This window comes from Podarcis melisellensis (assembly GCF_964234715.1).
Source record: "Podarcis melisellensis genome assembly, chromosome: 10".
Taxonomy (NCBI): Eukaryota; Metazoa; Chordata; class Lepidosauria; order Squamata; family Lacertidae; genus Podarcis; species Podarcis melisellensis.
In genome coordinates, this window is record NC_138542.1 from 27,266,751 (window position 1) to 27,290,446 (window position 23,696).

A 23,696-nucleotide genomic window follows, 5' to 3' on the forward strand; every position below is an offset into this window, starting at 1 on the left:
CTCGCTTTATTGGCCAAGGGAGCCGGCGTACAGCTTCTGGGTCATGTGGCCAGCATGACTAAGCCGCTTCTGGTGAACCAGAGCAGCACACAGAAACGCCGTTTACCTTCCCGGCGGAGCGGTACCTATTTATCTACTTGCACTTTGACGTGCTTTCGAATTGCTAAGTTGGCAGGAGCAGGGACCGAGCAACAGAAGCTCACCCCGTCGCAGGGATTCGAACTGCCGACCTTCTGATTGACAAGTCCTAGGCTCTGTGGTTTAACCCACAGCGCCACCCGCATCCCTCTAGCAGAACAGGATACAGACTGTGAAAGAAACATGCCCAGGTTGGAGCAGGCTACGTCCCCATGTAAATTCACTATACATTCAGCCAGTGTGTTCAGAGTGCTAGGAAGCTGCAAGAAACCCCGGATCTCAGAGAAATGTATTTATATGCTATGTGCATTTGTAATCACGTTTGCCATGTTCATGTCACTCGTTGCAGTTTTATGTGTGCGCATAAAACACCAAGGGGTCCGTTTTCCTTTTAAATGGGTGAAATGGCCTTAAGATTGTGCCCAGCAATCTGTGCAGGAGGTTGTGGGTGTGGCAAGAAGCAGAGTTGCCGATTAACATAGAAGGAGGAGTAGGAATTCAGAGTAGACAAACACTGCAGAGTTGAAAGGATTGAGGAAATAACAGCACCTTCAATATAATTCTTAAGGATTTCTTCTCCTCCTCCTCCTCCTCCTCCTCCTCCTCCTCCTCCTCCTCCTTCTTCTTCTCTCTAGTTTATTTGAAGTTGGAGACCAGTGTTTCCATTAGGAATGCATTTCCCACAGAATCCTCCACATCTTCCATATATCTTAGTATCATCCTGAAAAGAACAGAAAATCACTTCGTGAGAAGCATGAACTCATAGCTGCCTTGGAAGCAACAGCGCCCCTTCGCTGCAGTGATGCAGAAGTTATCTGAGAACCAGGAATCATGGGAAAGAGATGAAGCATTGACCTGCAGGTCCTCTCCTTCTGTGCCATGTGGCAGGCAACTCCAAATCACTCCCCACCACCACCCCGCCCCCAGCCGCCCTGCCTTAAAACAGGCCTGCTTCTTCCAGATGTCTGCTGCCACTTTCTTTGTTCTCTTGCTTAAGAAGTCTTCTGAGATTAAGTCTTTACCGCCTCTTCTTCTTCTTTTTTAATGCCTGACGCTTTCCAACTCCTTAGTACCTGACTCAAGGTTCCTTTGCTGCTAATTGAAGCAGCTGGAGCAAACACTCCATCCCTGCAAATAATCATTGGTGCAAACAGACTTACTTGAGATTTGTGTATCTGAACTGTGACGTAATTTCCCTGAGCGATCCACTTTGCCGTAGGGGATAGCCTCAGCCCGGTGCCTGCCAAATTGATGCCAAACTGCCCCTTTTCAAGTGGAGAGAGAAAAAACATACAGATCGGCTTTAGAGCTAGGCTAGTAATATTGCAAATATTTGTGCAGGTGCGCCCAGAAATGAACAGCAGAAGCGGCAATAAAAGAAAGATGAGGCAAGGAGGGCTGAGGTGGGGTGGAGAGGATATGGGGCAGCATCACAAATGAGGAGGTAAGAAAGGGGGATAAGGGGATAAGTGGGGGGAACGTGACGTAGCAAACAGCACAGTGACGTGTAATTGATTTAGAAAATCTTTCTGCTCTAGCTACCAATTGGTTGGAAAGCAGATTTTAGTTCCTGAAAAGCTGTCGTATCACCCAGTGAGGAGAAATGTCACATGGTTCATACCCCAAAAATGAAGAAACAAGCACTTAGAAGGAAAATTTCAATACAGTGTATATAAGACCCTTAGTATTTCCTCCATCCTTCCTTTAATTTCTCTCAGTGTGTGTGTGTGTGTGTGTGTGTGTGTGTGTGTGTGAGAGAGAGAGAGAGAGAGAGAGAGAGAGAGAGAGAGAGAGAGAGAGAGAGTGTCAGCTGTATGTGTGAGTGTCAGGTGGGCAGAAACATTGTCAGGTATGTGTGTGTGCTTTTGTTAAGTGTGTCAAGGGGTGTGTGTGCATGCGTTGTCATCTGTCCAGCATTGCACATTTTTGCTCCCCTGCCTCCAGCCCATCTTCAACAGGCACCAGTCGCTACCACGTTAGATATTTGAAATAATAATAATAATAATAATAATAATAATAATAATAATAATAATAATAATACAGTGGTACCTTGGGTTACATGCACTTCAGGTTACAGACTCTGCTAACCCAAAAATATTACATTGGGTTAAGAACTTTGCTTCAGGATGAGAATAGAAATCGTGCTCCGGTGGCGTGGCAGCAGCAGGAGGCCCCATTAGCTAAAGTGGTGCTTCAGGTTAAGAACAGTTTCAGGTTAAGAACGGACCTCCGGAACGAATTAAGTACTTAACCCGAGGTACCACTGTAATAATATGTACCCCACCCATCTGACTGGGTTATCCTAGGCACTCTGTGTAGCTTCGAGCACATATAAAAACATAATAAAACATTACACATTAAAAAGCTTGTCTATACAGGGCTGCCTTCTAAAAGTTACATCCTAAATACACCTGAAAGTGGGGGAACCTGCCATGGATTAGGGCAGTGTTCTTCAACCAGTGTGCCATGGCACCTTGGGGTGCCTTGAATGATGGTCAGGGGTGCTGCGGGAAACACCAGCCGCTGTCCTTCCTTCCCTCCCTCCCTCCAATGCCTTCTCACATCTCTGCCTCCCAAAAGCTTGCACAGCTGTTTGTTGCAGCAGCCCTGGCTACAAGCTCAGCAGGCAAATGGTCCTCTGGGGCTGGTCAGGGGAGAGGAGAGGAGGCTGAGGGAACACTCTGCAAGGGAGGATGTTCGAAAAGGGGCTGCCAGCTCTGCAGGCAAGGGACTTCTGAGGTCTGGAGCACATATCCCTACAGGGGAGCCACAGAAAGAATGTAGTTGGTCAAGGGAGCCATGGACTCAAAAAGGTTGAAAACTTCTGGATTAGGTCAATGCCTCTGTCGTACTGCTCTGAAAAAGACTCGACCTAAAGCACAATTGCTGAAGAGAAGTTGTGAGATCACAAGAGGGCAGTGTTGCATTGCAGACTCCAGATGCAACGGGTCGGAAGGGAGAGGGGGTCTACAAGAAGTGGCGAGACAAAGGAAGAGTGAAAGAGCAGGTGAACAGAAAGAGGGGGTTTCAAGAAAAGAGGGGAAAGGGTAAAAAAAGAGAAAGAAACAGGAACAAAACACCTCATGGGATTTGGGTACTGATTTCTGCCAGACACTAGGAAAATTCTCACATCTCTACAGTGCTTGCCAATGGCTGAAAATCCCTCACACTGCTTGGGAATGTGCCCCATCAAATGCAATGAATGGCAAGCCAAATTCTACAGTCCTTCTAATCATTGGAGTCACTGAACATTTGAAAACGGATAAAATGTGAGAAACCAGCTGAAGATGAGGCCGAAATGAAATAAAAAGGGAGCAAGCAAGAAAAGAGGGATATTTGGGTATTTAAAGATTTCAACAAAATCAACTATATATCTTGGAAAGTTGTTTGTTCACCCCTTGTTTGGACACTTCTGGACATATTGGAATCACATTTGGTTCTGAGATCAAAGAGTTTGTTTGTTGTCCATTTGGACACAATTTTCAAACAAGTTGGCAAACTTGACTTTCAAACCTTCCGTGATATTAACCAAATACAGTACGGCATAATGGCTCCTAAGATCAAGGGGGAAGGTTTTCGCCTATGTTTGGATACAGTTGGACGCCATTTTGACTCAAGATGGCATACCAAGCCTTTCAAAACTACACTGATTCTTTCGATTTCTGAACCGGAGGAATCCCAGCCTGCACAGGAGTCCCCGCCTCCAGGGCCGGCTGAACTGGGGCAGGGCCTTGATTCTGAAGCGCCTGCACCTGTGCCGGATCCTCAGGAGCAGGCAGCAGGTGAATCCACTCTGGCTCCAGAGGTGGTTGAGGACTCAGTGCCTACAGGTGAGTCTCCCCCTGGGCCCAGTAACCCTTCAGCCTCTCCTGAACTGCAGAGGCTCAGGGCAGAGAGGCGAAGGGAACTGGTTTCTCCCAGGAGGAGTGCTCGCCTTAAGGCCAGGAGAGGCGGGTCTTCTGGGGGCCAGGACCGCCCCTGGCCTCAGAGAAGATAAAGGCCAGTCAGCCCGGTCCCAGGTTGCGGGAGCAACGTCGTTGATGAGCTGTTTCGGCCAGCATCCAGTCCTGTTTCCCCCAGAGTTCCTGTCCTTGCCCGGCTTCCCGCTGTGGACCCCGCTTCACCCGAGGAGGACTGTCTGCCGACCCTCAACTCAGGTCCTGGACCTCGCCCCACAGAAACCTCCCCCCTGGACCAGCACAAAAACTGAGTCCCATCTCTATCCCTGACACGTACCTGTGGGCATCTAGCAGCGCTGTAACAGTCTCCAGCTGTGGCAAAAGGAACGGGCTTCCCAAGTATGGTGTGAGCAAAACGGAAGTCGGTGGCTAGCAAGCAAAAGTGAAAGCTTGTTATGGCCAGCAAAACTAGTTTATTTCTTGATTCGTGCCCGCCCTATGGAAGGTAAGGTAAAGAACCCCTGGACAGTTAAGTCCAGTCAAAAATGACTGTGGGGTTGCGGCACTCATCTCACTTTCAGGCCGAGGGAGCCAGCGTTTATCCACAAACAGCTTTCCGGGTCATGTGGCCAGCATGACTAAACCGCTTCTGGCTCAACGGGACACCGTGATGAGTGCCAGAGAGCATGGAAGCACTGCTTATCTTCCAGCCGCAGTGGTACCTATTTATCTACTTGCACTGGTGTGCTTTCGAACTCAGTGGTGTAGCGTGGGGGTGCAGGGGGGCCAGCTGCACCGGGCGCAACATCTGGGGGTTAGGGTTAGGGGGCACAAATCCACGGATTAGGGGGCGCAAATCCACAGGTTAGGGGGTGCAAATTACTTGCCTTGCCCCGGGTGCTGACAACCCACGCTACGCCACTGTTCGAATTGCTAGGTTGGCAGGAGATGGGACAAAGCAACGGGAGCTCACTCTGTTGTGGGGATTTGAACCGCCAACCTTCTGATTAGCAAGCCCAAGAGGCTCAGTGGTTTAGACCACAGTGCCACCCGCATCCCCGTGAAAGAAAGGGTGGATGAAGATCTACATTGGGAACAAGGAGGGGAATAAAGGTCTACAATGGGAACAAGGGTGGGAGTGGAAGATCAGCAGCACCTCTTATACACCAAGACGCTGCTGTAGAGGCAGCATGGGGAGGCTGCCAGGGAGGAGGCAGAGCTGGTCTCTAAGGAAAGTGCCAAAGTTGTTGCTGCTACCTCAGCAGCAGCAGTAGCAGCAACATCAGGCAATGCATTCCCTGGAGGCCAGATCGCTGCCCCTGTGGATCCTGCCATCTGAGGCAGTTGCCTCAGCTTGCCTCATGGGTGGACCAGCCCTGCCCTGCGCCTTCAGAACTCTGAGTTGATGGAGGCCTAAGTGCATGGCAAACATGGAACTACACCACTCTATTTCTCTCCCCCCCCCCCCCCGTTCCCTTAAAGCATCTAGTTTAAGCGCTGGAACAGACATGGCCACGGAAGTGCTTGAATAGGTCTCAGGTCTCTTTAAACTTTTGCAAATAGCAACCACCGTGGGGCGCTCTCTCTCTCTCTCTCTCTCTCTCTCTGTGTGTGTGTGTGTTAGGACATGTCAGGACAACAGGGGAGGGAAAATATAATCCTTTCAAAGAGCTATTTCCCCGCTGAAAATGGCCTTTCTGAAGTTACTATCACCCTATCAGGGCAGGGGTAGCCTTGGCTGCAGTAATCTATGGCCTGGGAAGCTCAGTACTGTACTGAATTGATACAAGGAGCTTTATGTGGGTCTGCCTTTGCAGACTGTTTGGGAAAGCTGCACTGGTTGCCTCTGCATATCCAATACAAAGGACTGGTTTTGACCTATAAAGCTCTGTCCATCCCAATAGATATTTGGAGCGCCTCTCCTGACATGAACCTACTTAGATCCTGCCGTCTTCATGTGAGGCCCACTGCCCCCTCTGAGGGAGGTTGGGAGGGTGGCAAAAAGGGAGAGCTCTTTCCACTGTCATTCCCCTTGTGATGTTGACATTAGTGCCATTAGGAAAACCATAAAAGCCTCATTTCTGCCTTGATCTGGATTGTGGTTGCTATTTACAAAAGTTGAGAGAGAGCAGAGATCGGATGACAAATCTCTAGCATTGCACTGAGTTTGGCCTTTGCACAGAATGAGAAGAGAGAACAATATGGCCGGCTGCTTTGGGGAGAGGCTACACATACAAGCTCACCTCTTGATAGGAGCATCACACCATAATGATGTACGCATGCGAAAACCTATCACAAATCAAACCCCACCAAGAAGATATTTCATTGAATTTCACATCACCTCCAATATATCATTATGTAATGAAAGACGGGGGGGGGGGGGTAGACTTTTTCTTTCAAAAGGGCACTACTGGGAATACAATTTGTGTTTCCAACAGTCACTCAGTCATTGCAAAACACAGTATTATTACATAAAGACTCACTTTTAATCTCCAAAGAACTGAGGTCAATTCTTATTTTCCTAAAAATGGTGTAGCCAGCTGCAGGGTAGTCATCTCTGCACATGCAGTCTTGCCGTCTGCTTCCATTAAAAGGACACTCGTATGGATTTTGCAGCCTACAAATAAACGTTCTTTAGTTTTTGCTTTCATCACAGCAAAGTGCTATTCCTTATTAAAAGCCTGAAGAGGGTGAAAACTAATGAGGTTACATTATGCAACACGGAGGGTTGTATAAACGCCTACAGATTTGCAGCTGAAAGCTGTGAAAACAATCCAGGAACGCTAAACATCTTTTAAGTCCTGTTGATATTACGGAGAGAGGTGTAAGCATGTCCTTAACTCTCACATTAAAAATAAATAGGATTTAGAAATTCTTAACTTTGGCTGGATCATGCCCAGCATATGGAGCCACTGCAGATGCAATGGTTAGAAATAAGCCATGCTCTGGTTGTGAGTTTTGGTAGAGCTCTGGCCAAATAATAGCATGGATTATGGGAGCTGGAGATGAATTCTGAAACTATTTGCACATGCTCAGTTTGGAGCATGCAGGGTACGACCATTTAGCAATTCCTAGCTTCTTCAACATTAATTCAGACCATAACAAGGAACAGACATATACGGTAATTCTGCAACTTACATATGAATACAGTATATCTACAAATAAAGAAAGGTTAAAAAATTAAAATCACAGTACCTATATCCATATACTTCTGAAAAGTTATCTGCTTCCCCTTTGGCCAGTGTTAAATATTCTTTGGGATCCTCTAGCCACATGTCTGAACAAAAAATCTACAACAGAAACATAGAATTCCTTTAGAAAAAGATGGATTTCCTCCACGTATCTCCCCTCTCAGATAAAAGGAGTAACAATACCTTTATCTTTCTTCCTTTAATGTTTAGCAAATATTCTCCATCCTTTCTAATCTTTTTTCTGATCTGGATTTCTTTGCAGCTGGTTATCATCTCACCTAAAAATAGACGTGTCAGGTCATTTGTGTGTGTGTGTGTGTGTGTGTGTGTGTGTGTGTGTGAATGAAGCATTCCATTGTATCCGCTGCACATATCTGAATTACTTACAGTCTTTTGCGTGGCAAATCCTTCTAGCTGCAGGTTTCAAATGTGACAGACACAAGTCACTGGGTGAACCACTTTGGGTCATGCATTCCACTCTTCTTCCTGCCGTCCCCTTTCCACAAGGTGCTGAACACTTAAACAGAGGTCGTAGAAATAATTTAGACAACAGCAAACAAGTCACGATGGAGGCCACAATTCCTTCCTGGACTGAGGCATCTTAACCTTGCTGAGTCAATACTCACCTGACTCCATTTCCCCACATTCCATGATGCGGCAAGTGGACACGCCACAACATTACATTTATTCATCAGTGGTGACTGAGCCAGTGGGCAATTTCTGTATGCTATTTTCCGAAGGCTGTTGGTATGGCTGCTCCAGGCATTGTGGGCTTCTACGCAGTATGAGGTCTTCTGCTGGTTCTCAAGATAACAACCAGCTGGACACTAAAATAATATAATTACTGTCACAAAAGGCACATGAAGTTAATTGTTATTATACTTGTGAGTCGAGGACCCGCCACCCGCTTGAGGATAAGAAAGACACAAGGACAAAGTATATAAAAATTCCTACCAGGCCCCTTGGACAACCAAGGCGACCAACCACAGGTCCATAGCAAGGTCAAAAACATGGAAATGAACTAAAGGGAGGATGGGTGGGTGATCCGTTGAAACCCAGCAGCGCAATGAGAGGGCAATGCTGCCGCTGCCGCATTTGAGCAGCTAAACCCCATCCCCTCAGCTTCCACCTGATTGGTTGGTTGCCAGGGAGTGCGGCACGGCAACTGGGACAGCAGACGAAGGGGCCAGAACGCCCCCTGCCGACACGGGAAATGGCTCCCGCTCACAACTCCTCCCGTCTGGAGATATTGCAACCTTCTTCTATGCATGTTTCCTAGAAGGAAGTCCCTTTTTCAATGGGCTTACTCCCAAGAAAGTAGGCATAGGATTTTATCTCTTGGTAGTTCCACCTCCCTCAGAAATTCAGGGTGGCAGCTGCTCTGCAGAAGACTTTTTTTGTGTGGCAACCCCTAAAATCTTTAGGCTACATGCCACAAAATACAAAACTTTTTCAACATAAATAGATGTTCATGTTGGGAAAAGCAGCTCCAAGGTCTATAACCTTAATAAAAGCAAACTGAATTGGTGAGAGAATTCAATGAATGTTTTTGAACTGTTGGTAGGAGAGACTGTTTGTACTCCCATGCTTTTTTTAAAAAATGCATTTGTTCTTGTTAGGTATAAAATCAGTCACAAATGCACATATACATACCTGTGAGGAGTCAACTGTAATGACAATATATTTACAGGAAGCCAATTTGCATTTCTTGCTGGATGGAGGTTTCATGCCAGAATCACAGAGTCTTTCGTTTACTTGGATTCCGTTTTCATCCACACACCTCACCTTGCGGTATGTTTCCCTTTTTTGACATGATGAGGAACACTGTAGATGACAAGAACAAATCCTATAAGATAGACTACATTTCTGAAGCTGAGTTTTTCCCCCCAAAGAAGCTTGTCCCAAATGTGGCCACTCTGAAAGCAAGTGGAATTCTGTAGCTACTCGTTTTTATTAAAGCTTTATATATGATATTAAGCGGTTGGTGCTAAGAGTAGCATTTCAGGGTGGGCATCTCATGGAAGCTACATATTTCATGTCTGCCCTAGTGGAGAGCTGTTCAAGTTGTTCCTCAATCAGGCATTTGGATTTTCCACACTGGGTGAAATATGTCTATTTCACAGAAGACCGAGAGTCAACGGAATAAGGAAGTTCACATCAAAATCACTTCTTGTTCCCTGTGTGTCATCATGACATTCAAAGCCACTCAGAGTTGTAAAGGAAAATGTATCACTGTTTTGATTTCCCCATTTGCACTATTGGGGCACCCTATTAATGCAGCCATAGAGTCATATATCATAAAGCAACCTTCAGATCTTTCTTCAACAGATCGCCTTTGATCCTTAAAATATGTGTGTCAGTAGCGTTACCACCCACCTCACTTTATGGGCATCTTCATTGGCAGGGACTGAAGTAGACAAATATGTGGGCAAACAGCAGAATGCACAAATAATACACATATGGGAACGGTGTTTCATGTCACCGTTGAAAACTATTATGGTCTTCCCACTGCAAATATTTTTTAACAAGTAGTATAACTGCAGCCAAACCTGCAGACATCTGTAACTGGTTTAAATAATCTCAAACAGGATGATTATTTATTGGCCTATACTTACATCTTGCCATTCATCAGTCAGCCAGTGATACTGTACACAGGCAGGTAGCCAACAAGGCCTCTTACTAGGTGGTTGCATCAGATAATTACACAGCACTTCATCAACTCTGCCGCTGCCTCTCAACCTACAGTAAACATCCCGGTGTTGAACTCCTTCTCCGCAGGTCACAGAACACTGAAATAAATAAATGTGCACACACAGACATAGAAAAACCAGGGAAATGAATGAATGAGACGTAACAGGGCAATCCAAACCATATCTGCACAGAGGAAAGCCCTGATGAACTCAAGGGTGCTTAACCCAAGTACGTATTGTTAGGAATACGACATTCATAATCTTTAATAGTCACTAACTTTGCTAGGGTATACATACTCTAAAATAAATCAGTGGGGTTTACACCCAGGTAAGTGGAAACAGGACTGCAGCCTACCTACTTACCTTGGAGTAAGTCCTGTTAAACTCAGAATGACACTTATGAGTAGGCAAGTATAGATCTTTGCTGTAAAACAGCACAGGAAATCTTGCTCTATTAGTGGGAGACAATTGTCAGTTGTGAGCCATTGCACCCACAAGCCATATATGGAGAAATATATCAGTGTCATTTTCTCTCAGTTCCCCATTTTTCTGATTTTAAGTTTAGATTTCCACATCAGTTCATGGTCTCTCCTAGAATCCACCTTTTCATGTGAAATTTTGCCCAATATCTACATTTTTTTTTTTGCAAAGCAGCTTTCCTTAGTATAATGCATTTTATGTTGTTTTCAGTAAAATATACTGTATGCGCTTATATGCACATTTTACCTTGGTTTGGGCATCTTAGTACACATTACTTGGCTGAAGAACTGCATTGCAAAATTCAGGACAGTGTGAATTGTGAAGGGTGGCCGAACCTCAGTTTGCAGATCATTTTGGGAAATGTGGATTAAGTTCACCTTTAAACGCAGGCTGAATCAAAATTATCTCCCATCCCTTGTTGTGTAGGCAAAAGTGGAGAGTTCCGGCATTGGAAAACCACAATATATGGTTGTTAGCATGTATTGTCGGTCACGAGCTGTGCAGGCTTATAAGGGGGGCTGGAAAGCAACTGAGCAAATGTTCTCTTTATTTCTTAGCACTCGTACATGGCATTCATGTAACTGGTAAAGAGGGAATTTATTCACATGCTGATGTCACTTGCCTTCTCTCTCACGCAAAAATCAAAGGCCCCATGCTTTCAAGCAGCTTCATCTTACCATTGCCAATGTTTTCCAGACTTCAAAAATGACTGAATCATATTTAGCCATTATTGCCTCCACCCTTTCATTGCATATTTGTTTCATTATTTTTTTAAAGTCATACTCTCCTCTGCAGCCTTTTAATGTTAATTCTCCATGGCACATTTCCTAAAATGTGTGCCTCTTGAAAAGGCAGAATATATAGGCTTCTTGTACGTGAGTGAAAAAAGCACATACCACAACTTGTTTCCATTAACTTTATTTGAAAATCGCAGATGGGGAGCTGGAGTTTCTATTCTCCAGACTCATTTGTATCGTAACTATTAACTTTATGGTGATCTGTATGTAAGCATGAAAGGAGAGCAGATCCTCTATACGTGTTTTGCTTTGTAGTCATCTCCATCAATTGCATTCGCTGACGCAAGGCACATCCCTCCACAGAATGTTAATTAACTTCAGAACTGCATTGACACAATGCGGCACAATGAAAAATGATGTGTAATAATTTAGGACACATATATGACCGCATATATGGCCACTGGTCCCATCACCTCCTGGCAAATAGAAGGGGAAGAAATGGAGGCAGTGAGAGATTTTACTTTCTTGGGCTCCATGATCACTGTAGGTGGTGACTGCAGCCACAAAATTAAAAGAAGGCTGATCGCCAAAGAATTGATGCTTTTGAATTATGGTGCTGGAGGAGACTCTTGAGAGTCCCATGGACTGCAAGAAGATCAAACCTATCCATTCTTAGGAAATCAGCCCTGAGTGCTCACTGGAAGGACAGATCCTGAAGCTGAGGCTCCAATACTTTGGCCACCTCATGAGAAGAGAAGACTCCCTGGAAAAGACCCTGATGTTGGGAAAGATGGAGGGCACAAGGAGAAGGGGACAACAGAGGATGAGATGGTTGGATAGTGTTCTTGAAGCTACCAGCATGAGTTTGATCAAACTGCAGGAGGCAGTGGAAGACAGGAGTGCCTGGCGTGCTCTGGTCCATGGGGTCATGAAGAGTCGGACACGACTAAACGACTAAACAACAACAAATGACCGCATTGTCCTAATCATAAAGGAAGGGCTGTAGATGAATAGTAGAACATTTTCTTCCCATGCAGAAGGCCCCAGTTTGTATCTCTGGCATCTCCAAGGTAGGACTGAGAGAGACCTGAGACTATCCTGGTGATGATTCAGTATAATGTAGCTTCCTAAGGTCCTATTATGCTTTCACCACATGTTAAGAGAGACTAAAATGAGATGGATGGAAGGGGATGATTGTAGCAGGCTTGCACAGCTTATGGCGTCTCAAACTGGCGACAGCTCTTGAGCCAAATATTGTGGCCTGCTTGGTGTCTGACATCCCATGCCAGCCCAGGCAGACCCCCAAATTCAAGAGGCCTTATTGAGCGGCTGGTAAGTTACTGTCTATTGTTGGCTCACTGTGTTCAGCCCAGTGGTGTGCAAATTGTGCATTTCTGAATTATAGCAACGGTGGTCCAATGTGTTCAGAATCAACCTGTGACTAGCCTAGTATCACAGATTTGCCACTTTTGTGAAATATTTCTGAATAACCGGAACCACACAATACAAGAGAATACTGCCTAGTGAAGGCCAAACACTTAAAAACCTCATTTATTTCAATGGGAGAGTTAAAATCCAGTCAAATCCTGTGTTTACTCAGGATTCTTCAATGGGGCTTATTTCCATGTGACTATAGTGTCCAGATAATGGCCTAAGAAAATTAAATGCTGTAGCAAAACTGGATTAGTACCCCAACTTGGAAGTGTCTTAAATTCTTATTAAGAATGTACTTGTCCCCCACCCCCAACATTTCCCAAGTGTTATTTTTTAGATTGCACTGCTTGGTGTCTTTTGGTATTTTGTTCCTTGAGTTTCATTGAAAGTTTGTATTTTCAGTTAATTTGTATTCTATTTTATGTTGCTGTTGTTTTACCTTGTAAAACTCTAAGAGCTTTTTAATACATTAATTGGTCTATAAACTGATTAAACAAATAAGTAAATAAATAAATAACAACTGTCATTAGACAGTAGATTGGACCATACGAGCCAAACTCTACTGGGTGCACCACAGTACAAAAAAGTTAGGTACTATATTTCATGGCAGAAGGTATGACCTTCTCTGTACTGCAGGACTGTATCATGACTTGACTGCAAGACTAAAAAATACCTCATTCCACTGGTTGGCCTTCCATCCAGGACATCGGGCAGCTCTGCAAACTTTGTGGGTTCGAGGCTTCTTTAAATGCTGGCACATATTATCACCTAGTTTAATTTGGAAGTTGTTAACGCAATATATGTCGCGATCCTTTACACCCTTCCCACAGGATACAGAGCACTGTAAAAGAAAGAAGAATCACACGTTCTCAGCTGTTTGACTTTAGAATGACATTTTCATAGCAGAACCATGGCCAATTATTGGTACAAATATTGCATGGCAAAGAAATGCTACTATGTTGAATCAGGTCCATTTGGGCCACAATCATACACCCACTTAAGGGAGAGGGCCCTATTGAAGATATTGGCACTTACTCGTGAACAAACACTCATAGGGTTCTACTGTGTGGTCAGCCATGTGAGTCTTGAAGTTCTCAAACAGGACATGTTGGCCAGTGATGCAGTTACACAATTTTGGAATCCAGACTTAATGGTCTTACAGAGAATCTCTCTGTGTTGCTTTGCTTACTTTGAAGTCAGCCCCGCAGTGTTTGGTGGTCCCCCTACTCACTCTGCTAAGTGGGTCCTCCTCCGATTCTACTCTCAAGTCCTGCCCTGGCACCACCACTGATGTTGACAGTGGACCATGTCCTGCTCTTTGTTCCCATGGCCTAGCACCCAAACATTCCATTTTGCTTACATGCTTAATAGCATGTTGATGTATCTATCCTCTGTGTGACCATCCATCTCTGTATGATTCTTTACTCTGATTCTCACCAGTCTTATAACGGTGAGAGGAAATCTTACTGGAAAGTCAGGTGGAGTTAATACCAGAGCTGGTCAGTACCAGAGCACCCTACGAGGCCCTATCACTAACAATTCTCTTTCTGTTTTCTGTTGCCCTGATCTGCCCTGGGCTTGGCAGACATTTAAATTTACCACATTGGCAGTGACACTACTACATGGTGGGCCATAATGGGAACTTAAAATAGCAGTTAGACCCAAATGCTCAGGGCAGCGAAAATAAGTCGGCAGTTGCCTGCTTATTTGTAGTTGTGTTTAAGATTTGCCTACTTCAGCAGCCTTACTTTCCCGAAAGCAAAAATTAATACAGTTCTTATTTTCAGCAAATGGAAACATTTCTAAGGCTACTGACTGAGACTTGCATTTTACATCGCTGTATCTAGCAAGTTGTCTCATATTTCTAGGGAAGTTACATATAGATTGTATGGTGGAACTTGCCTATAGTTTTACTGAAAAGTAGGATTTACTTCATTGTATATACAGCTAGGACTAGGGATGTCAGCGTATTTGTTTTCTTATGCTAAATTTTCAACACTACAGGCTTTGTATTCTGTTACACTTTGAGGGTATTCTAATGAGGGGGAAAGACCCATGCGAAGGATATTTGATATTTCCTGCAAGGTATTCTTTTCTCTTATCCGAGCCCTTGAGCATGAGGCGACAGAGAACCTGCCACTTTTGCAAACCTTATCATTATAAAGGCATTTCAAAGAGCCAGTGCTGGAAGGATTAAGTATCAAAGGACCCCAGTGATAAGCTCCACATTAAAGTCTTTACACTGTAAACAGAACTTGATAAATGGTGGCACTTAAGTAAGGCAGGTGTTTGAAAAAGACACAACGTATTTCCTATTGTCTCAAAAGGCTCATCTTTTTTCTTTTTTTTAAAAAAAGTTCACTTATACTGTAAGGCAGATCTAATCATTTAATTTCTTTATCTGAAGTACCAACATGAAAACAGATCCAGTGTCAGTGTATTAGGCTGTCCCCTCCTTCCTCAGCGGTTTCCATTTCCGCAGTATGAGCTATTCCTCACCAGACACTTTACTTCCATTTTTCCTCTGTTTCCGAGGTCTGCGGTTTCCAAACAATATTCACCGAAGGCAACAGTGTTAAGGTAAGAATGTTGTTCTGTTCTTTACTTTCATAGCAAGGAAACATGCCTGGTCTATTCAGTGATTACCGTATTTTTTGCTCTATAAGACTCACTTTTTCCCTTCTAAAAAGTAAGGGAAAATGTATGTACGTCTTATGGAGCGAATGCAGGCTGCGCAGCTATCACAGAAGCCAGAACAGCAAGAGGGATTGCTGCTTTCACTGCGCAGCGATCCCTCTTGCTGTTCTGGCTTCTGAGATTCAGAATATTTTTTTTCTTGTTTTCCTCCTCCAAAAACTAGGTGTGTCTTGTGGTCTGGTGAGTCTTATAGAGCAAAAAATACGGTAATAATAAAAAATTAAGGGTGCAATCCAGCCACAGCTAAGCAAGTCCTTTTTTCAGCAGGAATTCACCAGAGTTCAGTTCCTGCACCTCTCAGGTGGGCACCATTGACATTATAAGAGAGCAAAGCAGGCGTTCATCGTGAGTTCCGGCATCTCTTTTTCCAGAAAAACAGCACTGCTTTAAAAGCACCATCAGTTTCAATGGAATAATTAAGCCAGTGCTGAACTCTCCCCATTTGAAATCTACAGGATTTGCATTAGAAGGATAATGCTTACAGTGCCAATATAAAAAAGCAGACGGCTGTTAATTAGTAATTCATACAGCGGCTTGTTATAAATGTATTGTTTGAAATGTAAAGATATAAATGCTTTAATTGTGACCTGCTGAATCCCTCAAATGTATAACGACAGCATGCAAATGCTCTGAAATAAAACCAATGCTGTCTTTGATCAAATGGGCACCAGTTTTGCTTGCAAGGAATATGGGGAATATTTTGCTGTTTACAAAAAGCTCATTTTAAGTTGTGCTTGTATAAAATAACACAAAACAGGACGCAGACAATCTATACTATAGAAGATGGTGTTTGTGCAAGTGTGTTTTATGAAGTCACTGTAGTAGGTTTAGCTTCTTAAGAGGATTTCTTGATAATGGTCAATGAAGTGTCAATTAATGTACAATAAAATAATGACAAAACAGACAGAGTATAGAGTGGAAGTTAGTAATTCAGAAAGGATAAAGGAAAAAACATTAGCTGTACACTAGTAATGGAAGGAAAGCAACAAGAAGTGCAGCAGCTGTGGAAAAAATATTAGGAGTGGGGAAAGTACCAAATGTATGGTTTTAAAAAAAGTCTTCCTTGGCCTAGTTTGATGATGTGACACTGCTTATAAAAAGTTTCAAAACATACATGCAAGAGAGTATTGTACTCTACTGAATGGGCAAGCGGATTCATCTGCCTTAGATAAAGCAACTGGTCTATTGCGACAGGCTGATGCCTGAAACATATTGGGAATTAAAATTATCTCTTTGTCTACTACACAGATGGTGCCAGAGGGCAGGATCCATCAAAGTTGTTCTGTCAGCCCAAGAACTCCAGAGCAGATTTGGGAGAGGCATGGGGTGTGAGGAGAGCAGAGGGAGGAAAGTTCTGTTGTGAAGACGGAAATCTTTGTGCCAGCGGATACATATAGAAAGAGCCCTTAAGTGTTAAGACACTTATTTGCTCTAGATGAAAAAGCTAAAGGCCAAAGACTCATACTCCAGTGTTGCTCTCTACTGAATTTTACTAAAATCTATGGGATTTGTTCCTTACACATAACTGTGCCCGACTGTGTCTCTCTATTATTAACTTTGCACTAGTGATGGGTGAGCCTCCTCTGCCTCGGTTCACTTCAGGTTGGCTTGGAAAGAAATTGAGTTATCTCCTCCCAAATTGGGTCCACTCCCAACCTCGTAGTCACTCAAACTTATCTTCCGCCGGTACCTCAAAATCCCCCCCCCCTTATCAGGTGGCAGTTATAATAATAATAATAATAATAATAATAATAATAATAATAATAATTTATTATTTATACCTCACCCATTTGGCTGGGTTTCCCAGCCACTCTGGGCGGCTTCCAACAAAATATTAAAATACAATAGTCTATTAAACATTAAAAGTTTCCCTAAACAAGGCTGCCTTCAGATGTCTTCTAAAAGTCTGATCATTGTTTTTCTCTTTGACATCTGGTGGGAGGGTGTTCCACAGGGAGGGTGCCACTACCAAGAAGGTCCTCTGCCTGGTTCCCTGTAACTTGGCTTCTCGCAGCAAGGGAACTGCCAGAATGTACATTAAGCTGTAGGGAGACTGATGTAAGGGATGCCTTTCCTTCCTACTCCTCTTCTCTTGATACTTTTGTGTGATATGTAGCAGGGCACCAGACCAACCAAAAGGAGCCTTTGGGGATGTAGTCTGCATCTATTTGTAGCCGTGGCCTAGGGGCAGCACATTTTCCAGGGCCCACTTTGCCTGGGTTGGCATATTGCTACACCCCATGGAGATGGGAGGCCTCTCTCTGTCACCGTTCCCTGTAGCCTAGACACAGTGCAACTTGCTGCTACAGCCATACTGTGGTCTTCACTGTAGTCCAGTTAGTGGTGTGGGAGAGCAGGGTAGGGTAGAGGGGCCTGAGGGAATCAGCTGAATGGAGAGGGCTTGGGACACAATGAGTACAAGGAATTCTTCTCTAGCTCAGATCAAAATCTGAACTGAAGAAAAATTCAGGGATCATGTTTCGTGGTTGAGCTACTACTACCCCTTGAAACATGGATGCGTTCCTTCCAACATGTCTCCAATGAAAATAGGAGTGTCCTACCTATTCCATCATCATCACCATCATAATTTTATATATGCCCTGCCCACCTAGCTGGGTTGCCCCAGCCACTCTGGGCAGCTTCCAATATATAAAAACACAGCAAAACATTAAACATTTAGAAACTTCCCTAAACAGGGCTGCCTTCAGATATCTTCTAAAGGTTGTATAGTTACATATCTCCTTGGCTCAGGGGTGGCATAACTCCATACCTTCCAATGTTTCTCTGACAAAAATAGGGTCATCCTACCATACCTTCCAACATTTCTCTGATGAAAATAGGGACGTCCTAAGGAAAAATGGGACATTCCAGGATCAAATCAGAAACCGGGAAGGCTTCTGTAAATCTGGAACTGTTCCTGGAAAACAGGGACACTTGGAAGGGTCTGTGGTGTGTCTCAGCTTGTGGGCACATAAATTTCATGAAGGAAGTCCCAAACTCTGAGATTTGCATCACTTTCTTCCTAAGTAAGAGGACACACTAGCATGTAGTATACTAAGAAAACTATCAGCTGAAAATTCATGTGATCAACAAGGTGTATTTTGCATTCAGCTATCCATATCTAAGTGGAGAAAAAAGCACTAGGCCAGCATTTAAAGGTTCAGTAAATAATCTCTTGTTACAAAGGTAGTTTCCTGTAAATTGCCCTAGACATTAATCTCTATAATAGATTAATAAATGCATTTTCCCCCTAGCCAAAGCACTTTAAACTCCCACAGGTTTCAACAGGAGAGATTTATGCATGTGCTTAAATCTCCCACTGAAATTAATAGGACTTAAAAGTGCTTAACTTTGGCTGGATCGTGTGAATTTTATTGCAAAGTTAAAAGTTTTTTCACTGCTGCCACTTAATTCCATCTGTAAAACTAAACTGAGAAGTCTGTTCAGGTTTGTGTTCAAAAGCTTCTTTGCTTGCGCTTTAAAGGGTCGCTTTTCAGGAAACCGTACAGACAGGAACTCTTCATATAGCTTTTATATCTTTCCTTTCAAGAAACACCCCACATATGTGCCACCAAGGGGCCTCCATCATTTGGACTGCAATTTAGATCAATCCTGCCTCTTCAGTAGTGGAAAACATTACCTTTTACAAAAAATACTGTGCGGCTATTTGGAAACAAATAAAAGCAGACTATTTTATAGCTACAAGAAAGGAGTAAGATTGCTTGAGATATCTGTTTCTAACTATGCATTTCTGCTTGTTTCAGGGCTTACAACAGCTGTGCAAGGAACTCCAGTGCCCAAGAAACAACTGGCCACATCTCTCTAGAAACAGTATATAGAGTGCATAATATCATATGTGTAGAAACATGGAGATACACCAAGTCAATTCTGCAGGTTCCAATCCATTGGATTGTGTCTAAGATCACAGGCCTAGGTTATCTAAATGGGTGGGTTGTGCAGACAGGCCTGGTTAACCATGACTTTAGGGTTTTTCACCTTTCTGATTTTCCCTATCTAAGTTATTGGTTGCTAAGGGGTGGTGGGTGGAAGGAGAGTGATGCAGTTTGGGGACAATTTAGGGCAAAACCGACCCTTCTCTGTAATAATGGGATTGTGTAGGCTATGCCAAAAGTCACTGCATACTTGTTTCCCCTTCCCTCGGGAGTCCTTGCAATATACGAACTCTTTCTCCACAAGCAAACTGTTCATCAAAATGATGGGTATTTAGCGAGCAATAATATAGCTGCCAGTTAGTGTCAATGGAGTAGAACGCTGTCCTTCCAACTTAATAAACACAATAGAGTTATCACTGCTGACACTTGGAGGATTTAACAAGTTTCGTTTTGTGCTAGTTCAGTGCCTTTTCCAGGGAAGGTACCTGCTGTCTGACTCCTTTAAAAAATGATCGTATGTCAGGGACCGTGCTGAGGAGGGCTGCACTGAGGAGGAATGGAGGGAGCCTCCCCCTCCCCCTGTTCCTGATCAGAATCCTGAATCTTCCCAGGACAGTATAGATTTGGAACAGTGGTTTGCAGAGGGGCATAGTTCAGAAGGCAGAAGCTGGGAAGTACTAGATGGGGAACAGCTAGGAGGAGGAGAACCGGGAGAGAGTTAACAGACTCACTGTCACTTGAAAGTGTTCATCTGCTCAGTCCAAGGTCAAGAAGAGCAGATAAGGTGGCAGCAGACAAAGCGCAGTGGTTGCAAGATCAGGTTACAAGATGCAGTAGTGACGGGGTGACTAGGGAGGAAGTGGGTGGAACCCTTAATTGGGAGCACCTTCATTCCTAGGAATGGACTCTTTGCTCTCTCGCTGTGATCATTAAAGTTTCTAACTGGTAAGAGACTCTTTTATCTTTGTTCTGCTTATCTACTGCCAAAGGGGGAGGAAGGAAGCCAGTTCCCTGAAGCCTGACATCCTATCACACCCATTGGCACTTTATTGCATAAGTAGTTTTTGGCAAAGTAATCAATTGCTTGCTGCATCTCACACAGACAAAAGAAATAATTGGCTCTAGCCTTAAGGAAAGGCCCATTGATTCCAGTGGGTTTACTCTAAAAAGGATAATCCTAGCTAAAGCTCAGAAAAATAGTATAGTCCCTTATAGGCAGATGCACACACTTTCTACAAAAGTGCCCCCCACCGCTCTGTTTTTTCTAACCATTTTATTTCTCTTTGAACATTTTTGCAATTATACTGTTAGAAGATATGCAGCACAATAATCACAATCATCTCTACATCACCACTCCAACATAAGTCTTATCATTGTCCATGGGACTTACTGCCAGGTACAAGATTTCAGTCTTAAATCTTATTCATTTGATGATTTATACAAAATACTTGCATTGGACGTAGCATACAGAAACCATTCGCCATAATTTGAAGAATCAAATATACCGACTAAATTGAAGCTGAATGATCTCTTATTTATGCTAAGATTCTATTACTTATCTCAACTGGACTAAACTAACATCTGTTGTATGGCAGATTCTTTTAAAAATATTAACACATCAAAGGGCAAAAGCTGGATTTGATTAGTATTGTTCAAAGTCTGTAGGCTTCTCTGGTAACTGGGCCTTTGTCTGCTAAATCCCCTTTTCCTTTAAATAATAACATTCAAGGGAGATCAATCAAATGCAGCCGCTGGAATACAAATGAATTCATATGATACAGGTGTAATATTCACATTCAGACACCTCAAGACACAGTTGATTGCAGAATCCTGAATAGTTGGGATGTTCTGCAATAAACTGTACTGGAAGAGATTGAGGTGACAAGGCCTGTGAAATTTCATGAAGCCATTCACCATTTGTATCCCCACCCTCCTTCCCCAGCTATAGTTCCTCTTCTTCCTTTTTGCACCATCTTTCTCCCCTCTTTCCTTTGCCTTATTGAGGAATTTTTACACTCAAGCTTGAGCTTTCAAGAGGCAAGAAAAACCTTCGGAAAAACCCCACACCCATCACAGTAGCCTTTCAGGTTTTCCTAGCCCCAATAATATTGTTGCTTCAGATCCATCTGCAGTGATTCTTCTTCACTGAATGATCCCAACCAGTTAGGGATTACACAGAGGGTCCCTCCCAACTTAGCAATTCTATGATTCCATGACTGCAGTCTGACACAGCCAATGAGATTAGGCCACATCACTAACAGATAGTGAAACCACCCCTTCGAACAGTGGAGATGCGCTTCTAATATTCTCGCCTTGCTGTGCTGTGCAGGAGGTTACATTGCCTATTTAGCCCTGCACAACCAGGCTTTGTCCCCAGTCCAACTCTAGTGGCACGTTGCTGTGTGTGGCTAAGTGTGGTGGAATGTGGATGAAATTAAATATTCGGATGGAAAAAAAGCAACGTGTTGTGAATTAGTGACATCAGCTTTTGGCTGTGCATCCAAAGACACATCTTCAGCCTCATTCGGCTGCAACTGTGTCGGATTGGATCAAGATGAGAAGTATCAAACCAGTTTCTCTGGCAACAACAGCACATTCCCCCCCTCCTTTTTAAAAATCATTTTTATTGATTTTCCAATAAAAAATATCCAATCATAATCCAATTAGAACAAAAAAACTAAAATAAAAAAGACCAATTTATAATCCAAATTGTAATTATTGATTTTTGGGGGCTCCCCATAGTCTGGACCTCTGAAGCATATCTCCAAATCTCAGTCCTGCCTCTCCTTGTTGTTTTCATATTTTCCACATCCCAATTTAACCCTCTCTCCTCAAAACACCACCCTCTTGCAACCCTCCACAAAGAAGTGCTTAAATATTATATCAATCCATCAATCAACTGTCTTCAGGCACAACAAAGCACTTCCATCTAATTATCAGGACAGTTATTGGGATATTAGGTGGAGGGGAGCCAATACCTCAAAGCTGAATCTATGAAAAAACAAAGATGTTGTGTGCCACAAGTTCTCATGCCTGGGAAGTGGGGAGACAGCTCATTCTGGATGGGGTTGCACTCCCTTGCAAGGCGCAGGTCCAGGGGTGACTCCTGAATTCAGCACTGTCACCAGAGGCTCAAGTGGCCTCAGTGGCTAGGAGTGCTTTCCCCCCTACTCTCACTGGTTTGCCAAGCTCTGGCCCCTTTTGGAGAGAAATGACTTGGACACTGTACTCCATGCTCTGGACACCACCAGATTGGACTACTGCAATGCGCTCTACATGCAACTGGCTTTGAAGATGACTCAGAAATGTCAACTGCTCAAAAGTGCCGTGGCCAGATAAGAGGTTGCATTTAGATCTCTGTTTCAAAACAGAGACACATCTGAAAATGTCACTTAATGGCTTTCAGCAAACGCTGAAGTCTCAGCTCTTTACCGTGACCTTTGATACCTGAGATACATATTTTTAAGACCTTATTTTGAGATTGTAACTTTTTTAAAAAACTGTTTTTAATGTTGTATTTGAAATTGTTGCAACCTACCCTGGGACTTCTGAGTGAAGGGAGGGTAAAATATAGCAGCAGCAACAACAACAATTTCAGAATCATGATTCTGACTTGGTGTGCTAAATTCAAATGGACTGCAGGACCAATAATTTGCCACCAAGCAAGGAACACACCCATATTTTAAACCTGAAAATAACTCATCTGTCTGCATCACTGATCATGATGCAGCAATCATTGATAGATTTGCACCTTTGTGCTTAAAAAATTAGCTCTGTAAAGAATAGAGTTGAATGTGAATTCAATTCAATTCAGTAGAATGTATTCTCAACTATTTATGAAGCATAGATTTTTTGGTAATTGCTGAATATTATAACAATTTGATTATTGTGGGATATTAAGAGAAAATCTTTATTGTATTGCTAATTGTTTATACCAGGAATAACAATGACTTTAGTATAGATTGTCTTCAGCTCTTAAATTGCCTGATTGTTTATATAGATATTTTTGTATGTATAGGATGCTTATAAATAAATACATTGATTTGAAAATGAACATCAGATTTCAAACTATAAAGATAATTCAATAGTATATTGTGCAGGAGTATTTCAGGAGGTCACTAGGCCATTATGTTTGACATCTCTATTGCAACTGAAATCTCTATAATAAAATCGTGTTGGTCTACTCTTCTCAGCTATGTCCCCCCCCCCCCCAGGATTAAACTACATATTGGAAAAAATATAATGCTTCTAAGATTCAATTATTATTGAACAATATGTAAGTGTGTCACTATATAAACTGATTTTCACACTGCATAAAAGTTTAAAATTACTTATTCAATACTTACTATCAATACACACTTTCCCCCAACTGCACAGATATATCATCATTTCATGCAGTATAATATGCTTTTTAAAAATAATAAAAAAGACATACACACAAACTTGTTACAACAGAAGGAACTATTATTTTTGCTTTTGTCTTAACAGGGGTCTTTGCCGTGGCATCTGATTACCATCCAAGAATCAGAAAATATCT

General features: G+C 43.1%; 1 protein-coding gene across 4 annotated transcripts in view; it reads right to left on the bottom strand.

Annotated features, from left to right (window-relative positions):
- Positions 1-296: 296 nt before the first annotated feature.
- Positions 297-23,696, bottom strand: part of ADAMTS20 (ADAM metallopeptidase with thrombospondin type 1 motif 20) — a 77,561-nt gene continuing 54,161 nt past the window's right edge. For 3 of the 4 annotated variants that reach the window (XM_081928908.1, XM_081928910.1, XM_081928911.1), the window contains 11 exons: positions 13,243-13,410; positions 9,844-10,017; positions 8,882-9,052; positions 7,855-8,055; positions 7,616-7,745; positions 7,412-7,506; positions 7,233-7,327; positions 6,521-6,654; positions 4,375-4,466; positions 1,299-1,403; positions 297-859 (listed from right to left, as the gene is read on the bottom strand). In XM_081928908.1, the coding sequence (XP_081785034.1) occupies positions 770-859; positions 1,299-1,403; positions 4,375-4,466; positions 6,521-6,654; positions 7,233-7,327; positions 7,412-7,506; positions 7,616-7,745; positions 7,855-8,055; positions 8,882-9,052; positions 9,844-10,017; positions 13,243-13,410 (1,455 nt within the window). In that variant the 3' untranslated portion in view covers positions 297-769. The remainder of the gene's footprint in view (positions 860-1,298; positions 1,404-4,374; positions 4,467-6,520; positions 6,655-7,232; positions 7,328-7,411; positions 7,507-7,615; positions 7,746-7,854; positions 8,056-8,881; positions 9,053-9,843; positions 10,018-13,242; positions 13,411-23,696) is intronic. The other variant, XM_081928909.1, reaches the window with a different exon arrangement.